General features: G+C 50.1%; 1 protein-coding gene across 7 annotated transcripts in view; it reads left to right on the top strand.

The window, feature by feature from the left end:
• TCF7L1 (transcription factor 7 like 1) overlaps positions 1-12,045 on the top strand; it is a 102,539-nt gene that overhangs the window by 67,416 nt on the left and 23,078 nt on the right. The window contains exon 1 of one of the 7 annotated variants that reach the window (XM_074940299.1): positions 9,225-9,317. The exons of the other annotated variants lie outside the window; for them this stretch is intronic. Within the exon in view, the coding sequence (XP_074796400.1) occupies positions 9,255-9,317 (63 nt within the window). The 5' untranslated portion in view covers positions 9,225-9,254. Of the gene's footprint in view, positions 1-9,224; positions 9,318-12,045 lie in introns of those variants that run through there. 7 annotated transcript variants of the gene reach the window in all.

Below are 12,045 nucleotides of genomic sequence, written 5' to 3'. Positions count from 1 at the left end.
CCTGGGCTGGGGCTCGGGATCCTCTAACCAAGGGACCGAGTTCCCACAGCTCTTCATGTTCCCCTATATCTTAGAGCCAGGGCTGAACCGCCTGTGACCTCCCTCCAAAGCACATGATTTCTCAATATTGTATGCTCTCATTTTTCCGTAAAGTGCTGCGGATACACATGGTGCTGCTCAGAGAGCTCATGATGTACTGAGGAGACACAGAGCGTAGCGAAGAAGCAAAGAGACAACGGGGGGATGCACTGGGAGAGCCAGAAAGAACGTAGTCACCAGTGAGAATTATTCTAAAATGTGGTAACTTTCAAATCTCTCTCCTCACTCTCCATTGCCCCCTGCAGTGGGGTCTCCCCATATTCCAATTCCTTGTTGTTGTTGTTGTCATTTCTGATACCAATTGGGGGCCTGTAACGGGGCGTGATTCATCCCTGCGGTGCCTCCTGCTGGTCTCCCAGGGAATTAGCTCACCAGCCGTCGGAGCGCCCTCTGCTGGATGCCATCCCGTTCGCCCCCGTGCCCCTCCCGGACCCCAGTGCCCTTTTACCTGGGGTGTTGCCCTTTTGCAATACCCCCACATGCTTCCTGGGTCTCCCCTCCCTGGGGAACCCCCACCCTCTATCCCCACCTTGCCTCAGCCTATGGGCTACTGCCAGTCACCATCGAGCCCCCTTTCACTGGGGCCAACTGCAGTCTGTACAAGCCAGTCGTCATAGGCAAGGGAGGTTTGGACCTGCTGCCTTCCTCTGCAACCCAGTACCTCTGTGGGGCCTTGAACAAAGGCCCTGCAGCCTGGGGAGTTGCCGGCCTGGAGCTCCCCAGCCCTGCCTCACTCTAGGTACCCTTAGGCTTCCCCAGCAGCTGGGCCCCTCTCCCTCCTCAGCTAGAGGGAGACTGCCTGAGCGCCTGGTGCACAGCCCCTTTATACAGGCCAGCTGTGGCCTGATTGGGGAGGCAGCTACAGCTGGGCCATGCCCCAATCAGGCCAGTTTACTAGCTCTCAGCCCCAGCCCTCCCCAAGGGCTGGCTTTGGATCCTTTCAGGGCCGGAGCGGGTGACCACCCCACTAGAGGGCCCAATGCACTGAGCATGGCACAGCCACATAGTGAGGGAGAAACAGAGGCATAGTTCAAGTAACTGAAAATAGAAATGTCTTTCTCTCCCCCTCCCTCTTCCCAGCCTAAATAGTCTAATTAGTTCATGGAGGTTTTGTGTGTCTGGGTAGAGAACTTACTGAAGGGAAACTAAATTGAAGAAGGGAGTTCTGCATTAAGTTCTCAATGGTGAGATTTGGGGTGTCTTCTGGCAATGAGTTCCGTAGTCGGGGTCAGTCTCCGGCTCCCGCTCTCTCTAGTCTCCCCGGATGGTCGGCAGGTTCATGGCTGCAGTGAGAGAGAGGTAGCCGTTCTGGCAGGTCATGTCTTTGGAGGGAGAGGCATCTCTCTGGTAACTAGGGCGGATCCCACAGAGGGTCTCTGATTAGGGGAGCCAGTGCATTGGCTGAAGTGCTTCTGGGGTTTTCTTAAGCAGACAGGCTGCTGTGGTCCCTGGGAGGCCTTTCAGGGCATTTGATTCATCCTTAGAGCTAAATGTGGAGCTGTGATGCTGGAAGCCCTGAATGTGGTGTCTGTGTGGCCAGGGCTGTGCCCTGTCCCATCAGACACAATCTCCTGGACAATCTCCAGAAGTGGGCTTGTTTTGGCTCCCTGGCTGTTGGAGCACCTGGGTCCGAAGAGGAGCCTGAAAGGAGCTCAAGGTCATGGACTGAGCTAACAACCTGAGGGCAGATGCCTCTGATAGCGATATTAGAGAGGAAGCAAGTTCTCCAAAGTGTTCCCCTTGCCAACCAGCATCACCTCCGTCTGGCCTGGGCTCAGCTTGGCCAGCTGCTCTTCATCCAAGTGCTGGATGGGTAGGCACCGAGCGAGCTGGGAGATGGTGCTGTTCCCATTTGATGAGGAGAGCGTGTAGAACTGGGAATTGTCCTCGTCCTGCTGGGATGACGCTTTCACCAAAGCCGTCGTCAGCCCGTATTGTCTCAGCAGGCCCCAATGGCTTCCTCTAGGTGGTGTGTAACCTGGGGAAGAGGATAGAGACTTGTGGGACTCCACAGATGAGAGCGGTGGAGGAGGAAGACTGAACCCAAAGGGTCCTTATGGGGGAGAGGAAGGGACCTGAGCCATTTCGAGGCATGTTCCTTCTTGGAGGCAGGACACAAGTATTTGGTGTTGTGGTTTAGCTGAAGAGGGCTTACGCGGTGTTGATATTGTTGCCTTTTAATATTTGTCCCTAGACCCTGGGGGTGAAAGGTGCGATTTTTATCATTCAAAAAATAAATGGGGAGGATTTTTCATAAATAGCCTCTTTGTACCAAGTTTGTACCTCTTACCCCTCTTAAAAAATAGAGAGGTGTCAGGGAAATAGGTGCGAGTTACCTGGGCGTATGTCGGTGACAGGCTCACCTTTCCTGTGTGCAGTGCTGCATATTCAGTGGGTTCGACGGGATGACAAAGGACCGCACTTTCTGCTCAGTTCTAGTCTGATTGGACCTGGTGGAGAGAGGCATGCAGCTCATTGGAGGAGGCAAAGCTAATCTTCTGGATCCTGCTCGTGCTGTGGGTTTGTAGTTGCTAGCTTGAGCTTTTTAAGGAAATTCGTTACGTCATGGCAATTTCTGAGTGGAACCTGCTCATGGTACACAATACATCTGCACTTCATGCAGCACTGCCTGGCAAAGGAAGAAGCTGGAGGGTTAATCTTCCATTTAGCTTATTGGTTGTCCTGTCTCTGAGCATGGCATGCTGGGATTTCCTCCCAGCTGTTTTACATCATGAAGATTTGTATGTTTGGGAAATTCCAATGCACAGCTGCAACTCATCCACTCCACATTCCCAAATCCCGGAATTTCACAGGACACGCTCCATCCAACTTTTTGGTGTGAAAGGAACTTCTCCTTCCACTGAAAAATACTATTCACTGTACCTTTATTTTGTCTCCAAGCTATATCCAAGTATGCAAGACCAGCATAACAGCATGTGGCAGAGAGGACAGAAACCAGTGGTGCTGAGACATTAGGAAACTAGGCAGCTCTGTAATAAAGGTTGCAATGAAATTTGCACTTAAGGTTTTTAATTTATGCTTGCTGTTTTATTTTTCAGTTGTTGAGTATGGGTTCCAAAGTTAAGACACTCCCTCTTCAAGGGCCAATCAAAAAATGTTCAGGTCCCTTTTAGCATTTTCCCCCTGGGTATCTTGGTGTTTTGGATTTCTCTAGCCCAAGGAGCACAGTCCCTGTAAACTCTAAGCTTCTTACACACATGTTGTTCAGAACAGCTCAGGGACAAGACCGGGGTGTTGGGGTTTTTTGAAAATTTCAGGTTTAACAAGAAAGAAAGAGAGCGTTCCCTTTACTCTTTGTAAGCCATTGATTCTCTGCAAGGAAGAGCCGATGTATTTATGTAACTGCCTCTGTATCGTACTGGTGAGTGTATGTTACAGGCTCGCCTCTGTGCCGGAACCACAGAGGATATAATTCTCTTCCAGCCCCAATTAGGGAAAATTGGCTCCTTTGCTCAAGCTGTAGCAGCTTCTGCTCTAAGCTCGGGAGGTTCCCGGTTCAGTCCCTAGTGTGTTGGCCAAAATGGTAGCTGTCACACATCTGTTCTCTGCTGCAACCCCAAGCCCCTGCTCTGCTCAGCACAGAGACCCTGGGGAGCCAGCAGGGGAGGTGGTCTCTGGCAAGGAATGAGAGTGAGATGGGGCTCTCGCAGAGTGGAGCGGTAAGGGGGTGGAGGAAAAGTGTGCGGTGAGTGTTGAGGGGGAAGGCTGGAGAAGTGGACTTGTTGCTAGTTCTCAGGTGCCACAGGCCGTGATGGAGAGCCAATGGGGTGAGGGCCATACTGTGCAGGGCAGACATGGGTATGTGGGGAGCAGGGGTCAGTGGGCTTTGGGGCGGTATAAGAAGGCTGCATGGGGATGTGCAGGGTGACCGGAGGGGGGACATGGGTTGTGTGTGTGGATGGGGAAGGAGTGACTGAGCTAGGTGAAGTAGTTTCCTTGATTCCAAGGCCTGAAGGGACCCTCATGATCGTCTAGTCTGGTGTCCTGCATAACACAGGCCATAGGATTTCCTTTAATTCCTGCCGCAAGGCCAATAGCTGTGGTTGAACTAGACCAGTGATACTCAGACTGAGGCTCCCAATCCACATTTGGCTCTTTAACGTGTTCTTTGCAGCACATGTTATTAAAACGTGATTTCATTATTAACCCAGTCAGGACGCGTTTCTTACTTTATTAACCAATTGTAGTTGATAAAATGATAATACTTGGTCAGTCATTTTTCCGTGAGAATCATATATATAAACAAACCAAATATTGCCCATGTCATACTGCTTAAATATGAATCTATAGTGCGATAGTAAATGAAACAGTGACTTCGCACTACTACTGTGGCTCTTTTGGGTAATGCTGACTGCTAATTTGGCTCCTGAACCACCGAGGTCTGAGTATCACTGAACTAGAGCATATATTTTAGAAAAACATCCAATTTTGAAAATTGAAAGTGGTGGAGAATCCACCACAACCCTTGTTAAGATGTTCCGGTGGTTAATTACGATCAGCCTTTGTCCACTAGATTGAAGAGACCTCGATTATCACATTTCTGTTCCCCAGGTAGACAAATACATGCAGACTGTGATCAAGTCCCTCCTAACCTTGTCTTTGGTAAAGTAAATAGATTGAGTTTCTCAAGGTAGAGCTGTTTTTTTGGTCTTTTAGTCATTCTCATGGCTCTTCTTTGAACCCTCTGCAATTTATCAAAATCCTTCTTGACTTGCGGACTCCAGAATTGGATACAATATTGTGGTAGCTATCGCCCAAGTGCCAAATAGAGAGGTAAAATAACCTACTGTTTATACATCCAAGGATCGCGATAGCCTGTTTAGCCACAGCCTTGCACTGGGAGCTCACGTGCAGCTAATTATCCACTATGACCCATGAGTCTCTGAGTCACTGCTTCCTACCTTAGAGTCCCCCATCCTGTAAATATGGCCTGCACTCTTTGTTCCTAGATGTATGAGTTCACGTTTGGCTGTATTTAAGAGCATATTGTTTGTTTGTGCCCAGGTTAGCAAGTGATCCAGATGACTCCGAATCAGTGAGCTGCCCTGTTCATTATTTACCACTCCCCCAAACTTTGTCATCTCCAAACTTTGTCAGTAATGATTTTGTTTTCTTCCAGATCATTGATAAAAAAGTTAAATAGCAAAGAGCTAAGAACCGATCCCCAGGAGACCCCACTAGAAAACTGCTTGCTTGAGTCCTCTTTGACAGTTACCTTTTGAGACCTATTGGTTAGCTAATTTTAACCCATTTAATGTGTGCCACGGTGATTTTGTATCTTTATAGTTTCTTAATGAAAATATTGTGCAATACCATGTCAAATGCCTTACAAAAGTCTATTCATAGAATATTACATCAATACTGTTCCTTTTATCCACAAAACATGTAATCTCTTTAAAAACAAGTTAGTTTGTTAAAATCTGTTTTCCATAAACCGATGTTTATTGACATTAGTTATATTACCCTCCTTTCATTCTTGATTAATCGAGTCCCATATCAGCTGCTCCATTATTTTATCCAGGATCAATGTTAGGCTGACAGGTTACCCAGGTTATCCCATTTACCCTTTGAAAATATTGGCCCAATATCAGCGCTCTTCAGTCTTCTGGACCTTCCCCAGTGTTCCAAGACTTATTAAAAGTCATTAATGGTCCAGAACACTCCTTGGGAAGCTCTTTTAAACTCTTGGATGCAAGTAATCTGAATCTACCAATTTTAAAATGTGTAACTTTAGTAGCTGCTGCTAACACCCTCCTCAGCTACTGTTGGAATGGAAAATATATCATCATATGATATAAATACATGGTTTGTTTTTTCCCCAAATACAGGACAGAAATATTATTGAACACTTTTGCTTTTTCTACATTATTATTCACAATTCTACCATTTCCATCTTTAGGGTTCTTTTTGCTTCTGATATATTTTTTTAAAACTCCTTATTGTCCTTAACTCTGCTAACCATACATTTCTCCTTGTGTCTTTTTCTTCCATTACAAATTTTCTACAATTCCTAGTTTCCAATTTATATTCCTTGCTATCAACTTCCCCTTTTATCACACATTGTTTTTTTTATTTGTTACACATTGTTGTTTTTTATTTATTTTGTATTCCTGCTTTCACTTCCCTTTTAAGTCAGGCAGTTTAAAAAAAACAACAACAAAAACATCGAGGGATTATGGCTTTGGGGACATTTAGAAAAATATTCTTAAGAAGTTCCCAATTATCACTGACATTTTTCTCTTTAAATTTTTTTTCTCCCATCTGATTTGGCTCATAATTTTCGGCTTGTGAAATTGGCCCTTCCAAAGCACCGTGTGCGTGCATGCTGACTTGCTCTATCGCAGAGCCTCGGGCAAGAGTGAGAGACCAGAGTCCCAGCACCGAGGCAGCTGAGCCAGCCCGAGGGCACCAAAAGCGCCCCAAGACGGTGCTTTTGTGTGTGCAGGAATGCTGTTTGAGTGCTGACAACTCGATGCAGAGGCACTGGGCCCCTGTCAGCCAGCCCCACCGCAGCACATGAAATCCCATGCTAAGAACCTCACGTTTCTGCCATCACCCTCCCAGCAGGTGGCAGCAGAAGCAGAGAGAAGGGATGGTGGCTAGGGATTATTGGTCCTTGGGGGAGATCAGCTTTGTGGGTGCATCATGGCGGAGGAGTGGGGCCGCAGCTGGGGTTTAAGAACATCAGCACAGAGAACTATGGTGGCTCATCAGAACACAGCTCCTCTGTGTTTTCCTTCACCCCCACAGCACTTCTTCCCTATTGCACCACGTACAAGTCGAAATCCCCCACGTGTGTTCCCCAGACCACACCCTAAATAGAGCGCAGCATTCTGCTCTCCTTTCCAGATTAGCCAGATGTCCTGTCAACACAACGCTTCTCCCTGCACATCCCCACTCACCACGCTGGCTGCTCCTCCTCCGTGTTCGCCTGTGAAACGCTGTTCTGGAGCGATATATGGATGAGTGTTTTGTCGAGGAGGAAGGGAGGTCTGGCAGATTGGCAGGGATGGGTGTGCTAAGGAATGGAGCAATGGAGGGGACATTCAGGAGCAGTGCAGCTCTGGGGGGGTGGGGGCAGAAAGGTGGCATGGGGAACGTGAAGCTCTGTCCAGTGGCGTAGCTAGGAGTGGAAATTTGGGTGGGCCCCGACTCTCGGATAGACAGGCAATGACAGATAGCGCTAGCTCAGCTTCTCCGCTGACGCCATGCCCTTTTCCGAGCCCTGGTGCCCCCAGGCACAGGGCTTCACCTGCCGGGCTGGGCACGCGCACGGGGCGGCTCAACCCAGCAAGGCAGAGCTGCCAGAGCGTGGCTTTCTGAAGGGCGGGCACAGAGCTCTGTCCTGGATTTCAGGGGCCAAGGGACGCTGCGGGCTGCTGTGGCAGCCCTACACCCCTGCTCAGATTTGGGTGGGCCTGGCTGCTAAGCGGGTGGGGCGTGGCCATGCCCCTGACTCTGTGCCCATGTGTAGCCATCCCTGTTGATACACTGTTGTGCTTATGGTAAAAACTGGGAAATTCAGCCCAGAAAAGGTCGTTTGCTCGCAGTTAAGGCTGTTCAGAGGCACATCCTAGCCCCAGGCGTGGTGAAAACCAACGAAATCTCACCAGCAATGGACACGATTCACCCGACACGCTACACTGCCACTTCCACGTACTGGTCTGGCCACGTCGCGTCCCCGGGAGCCACACAGGCCTTCTCCCCATACTCACCCCATGCGTGCTGTCTTAACCCCACTGCAGACGTCCCTAAAATCACTACTGATCGATTCGGGCCTGAAGGAATGTCCCAGGCATGAGCAAACCAAGCCCTTCTTCCTGCTCGCTCTCCAGCCACTACAATACGTGCTTACAAATTCCCAGCAATAACCTCTCCTCACTCGCCCTGTCCCACCACCGGGCTGCAGTCCAGCGCCAGCCCCCGTGTAGAGAGCAGAGCAAAGCAAAGCAATAGACCGTGCACGTCTGTCTTGTTACAACGTGGGTGGAGCTAGGGTTGTGGGTAGGAGGGAGGAGACGTGTGGGTGAAAGGGGAAAGGGGAAAGCAGGGTGTCGTGTGTAGGAGTGAGTGCCTTGGAACGTACTCCATGTGTTGGTAGCTCAAGTGCACGTCCCACCAAACTGTGGAGGGTTGTGTAGTTGTTGTGTTAAAGATCAAACTGGGGCTACAGAGCTCAGAATCTATCTGTCTAACCCGGGGTGGCCAACCTGGGGCTCCGGACCCACATGCGGCTCTTCAGACGTTAATATGCGTCTCCTTGTACAGACACTCACTCCGGGGCTGGAGCTACAGGTGCCAACTTTCCAATGTGCTGGGGGGTTGCTCACTGCTCTGGCTCTGCCACTAGGCCCTGTCCCCACCCCACCCCACCCCGTCCCGTCCCCTCTCCTGAGCCAGCCATGCCCTCGCTCCTGCCCTTCCCTTCCCCCCCACCCCCGAGCCTCCTGCACACCACAAAACAGCTGATGGGGAGGGAGGGGGAGGCGCTGATCGGCAGGGCTGGCGGTGAGTGGGAGGGGGCTGCTGTTGTATTACTGTGGCTCTTTGGCAATGTACATCAGTAAATTCTGGCTCCTTCTCAGGCTCAAGTTGGCCACCCCTGGTCTAAAGTATTTATCTGGTCCAGTCACCATAGTATCGGAGCACCTCACAGCCTTTAATGGATCTAGCTTCTGTGACAGGGTCGGGCCAGATGGCTATAGGAGAGTAATAGAAGGCAGATATATTAGCCCCAGGCTAAGTGGGTCCCTTTTCCCTGGGTAAGGTAACAGGGAAGGTTTTTTTTTTTTTTTTTTTTTTTTTTTCCCCACCTTATAGACTAACACATTTATTTGAGCATAATGTGACAGGGTCAGGCCAGATGGCTACAGGAGAGTGAAAGAAGGCAGATATATTAGCCCCAGGCTAAGTAGGTCCCTTTTCCCTGGGTAAGGTAACAGGGAAGGTTCCAGAACAATCAGGAACCTTCTGGAGACAATTAAGACAGGCTGATTAGAACACCTGCAGCCAATCAAGAAGCTGCTAGAATCAATTAAGGCAGGCTAATCAGGGCACCTGGGTTTAAAAAGGAGCTCACTTCAGTTTGTGGTGTGCGTGTGAGGAGTTGGGAGCAAGAGGAGCTGAGAGTGAGAATGTGGACTGTTGGAGGACTGAGGAGTACAAGCATCATCAGACACCAGGAGGAAGGTCCTTTGGTGAGGATAAAGAAGGTGTTGGGAGGAGGCCATGGGGAAGTAGCCCAGGGAGTTGTAGCTGTCGCCCAGCTGTTCTAGGAGGCAGTCTAGACAGCTGCTTTCCACAGGGCCCTGGGCTGGAACCCGGAGTAGAGGGTGGGCCTGGGTTCCCCCCAAATCCTCCCAACTCCTGGTCAGACACAGGAGGAGTCGACCTGGACTGTGGGTTCAGAAAAATGGCCAAGCTGAGGGCTTCCGTGAAGCTCCAAGGCGAGCGAATCCGCCAATAAGCGCAAGACCCACCAAGGTAGAGCAGGAACTTTGTCACACTTCATAACACCCCCGAGAGGTAGGGAAATGCTGTTCCCGTTGGGCAGGTGGGGAACTGAAGCACAGAGAGATTAAGTGATTTGCCCAGGGTCACCCAGGAAGTCTGTGGTGAAGTAGAGTCTTGAACCCAAGTCTCCCAACTCCTAGGATAGCCACTAACCATTGGGCCATCCTCCTCCTTGGAAATGAAGTGGCATCTGCACAGAAAAGAGGAGACCTTGGCAGAGCGTTTGGATTTATGATCTATTCTTCCCTAATCTCTTTCTCCGCTGTCCCTGGGACAAACTGTGTTCTATCAGCTAAACCAAACAAGTGAGGAATGCCAGAGCCCATTCTGGAGTGTGAGCCCACTGGTTCAGGTGGCCTTGTGAGAGATCAGCCGAGCCCTTCTTGCTAGAGGCAGATTGATCACAGGGTTGTTTGTGCAGGGAGCCTGCTTCCTAGGCTCATGGGTCCAGGGGATGGAGGTTTACGTGGTCAGGCATGTCAGGTGAGAGCCTGCTTTGCAGGGAGAGCTGGAGCCGTGTGAGGGGCGAGAATACCGCATGCACCTAAGACCAGCTGAAGTGAGTGAGGACCTTTCAGGCTGTGCTGGGAGGACTGGCCCATGGCATGCTGCCTTCTCTTGGAGGCCACAAACCCAGAGAGAGCGAGGGAGGGCATCAGCAGGGAGAGCATGCAGCATTCAGGGCGGTGTTTCTCCAATCTGCGCGGCACTGTCCCTGCTGTTGGTAATGCTGGCCCGGCAGGTGCTCCGCCAGACGCACAATCAGGGGTTTGCTCCTGTACACTCAGGCCACAAGCGTCTGTCCTGCTGTCGTCTTCACTGTTTGGCCGAACACCCGCCCGGAACAGCTGGACGCCTGCCACAGCAGGGTGGCAGCTGCCCTCAGTCCCCAGAGCCCTGGGGGGAGAGGGTCAAGCAGCAGTATCACAAACAACAATTATTATTAGGACTTGGAAGTGATCCTGGAAATAGTTTTGGCTTTCGAGTCCTCTCGCCCCGTGGGGGCTGCTGTGAGAGCTAGGTGATAACGCACAGCCAGAATAGTGACTACTCCAGGGACCACTGGTGAACAGCCCAGTCCATTCATAAAAAACTCTGTGTTGCTAATTCTCGTCTACTACTTTGTGTTTGTACAGCACCTAGCACGATAGGGTTGGCCCTTAGACACAGCCGTAATAAGCATGTTGCAGTTCTTATGATGACTGGTGTTTTTCTTAAAGCCTCAACTTCTGGAGTCATGTGAATACATAAGAATCTCCATTTTGAGGTGGTGTTTGTTTTTTTAGAAATAAGTTTCTGGCTCTCCTGGTTGGTGAGAAAATCTTGAAAATGTGACCCCAGTGCACCCTAAGACTCAAAAAAACAAAACAAAAAAGTACCCACCCAGAAGGCAAATAAATAGAGCCTAAAATGCATTATCTTAAAATTTCATGATTTTTAAGCCAATCCCATGATGGGGTGGGTGGGGGGTGGGTGTGGCTGCTGATGACTCATGATTTTATAACATTTGGGATTGGCTGTGCTAGAGGTGGTGTGGCCTAGTGGACAGACCACTGGGCTGGGACTCAGGAAACTGGGGTTCTATTCCCTGTCCTGCCCCTGGCCTGCTGAGTGGATTGGGCAACTCACTCCTCTGCTCCATGCCTCAGTTTCCCCATCTGTAAAATAGGGATAATGACGCTGACTTCCTTTGTAAAGCGCTTTTCGGTCTACTGATGAAGAGCACTCTAGAAGGGTAAAGGATTACTAGTAGTAGTTTTTAATCAGGTACAAAAAACAAGTAAGTTGTAATCATTGTGGTCTGTTTGGACCACTTGCAAAAAGTGGGAAAGGGTTGAATAAAAGAACGAGTGAAGCAATAGCTTTGCTGGTTGTATGATGTGCTAGGATGCCATGCCACTGCTTTGTTCCCGCCTCGGAGCCAGGCAGCCCCTTTCTAGAGGGGATCCTTTGTACAGCGATTTCACAGCACCACCCAATTCAGCATCGCTCCCCCAGAGAAGGAAGAGGAGGACAGGGAATGAAGCAAGAGCTGCCAGGCTGCCGGAGCTTCCGCACAGTGCAAAGGCTGGTGCAGCTGCATCATCCTCTACTGGGGGTGTCTCTTATTCAAATTCTCTGTGTTTTAGCACTGACCATGTGCCCCATCCTAGGCAATACTCAAAGCCAGGCCTTGCCCTGCAGTGGTCCCAGGCTGAAAGATCTCAGTCTAAACTCCTCCTTCCGCGTGAGCCAATGAGCTGTCTGCTGCCTGGCTGGACTTGGCTCTAGACCCTTGGCTGAGATCCCGCGGGTCCTGCAGGACCCCCTGCCATAATAGCAGGAGCAGGTAAAATGTACTTCCTTGTGGGCAGGATTGGGTGGGCAAAAACCCCAGACTGAGGTAATTTGCGTGAAAACACTAAATCTCTC

Source organism: Natator depressus, chromosome 26, assembly GCF_965152275.1.
Source record: "Natator depressus isolate rNatDep1 chromosome 26, rNatDep2.hap1, whole genome shotgun sequence".
Classification (NCBI taxonomy): domain Eukaryota; kingdom Metazoa; phylum Chordata; order Testudines; family Cheloniidae; genus Natator; species Natator depressus.
Note: the sequence above shows the minus strand (reverse complement) of the source record. Positions and strands in the feature narration are given on the sequence as shown.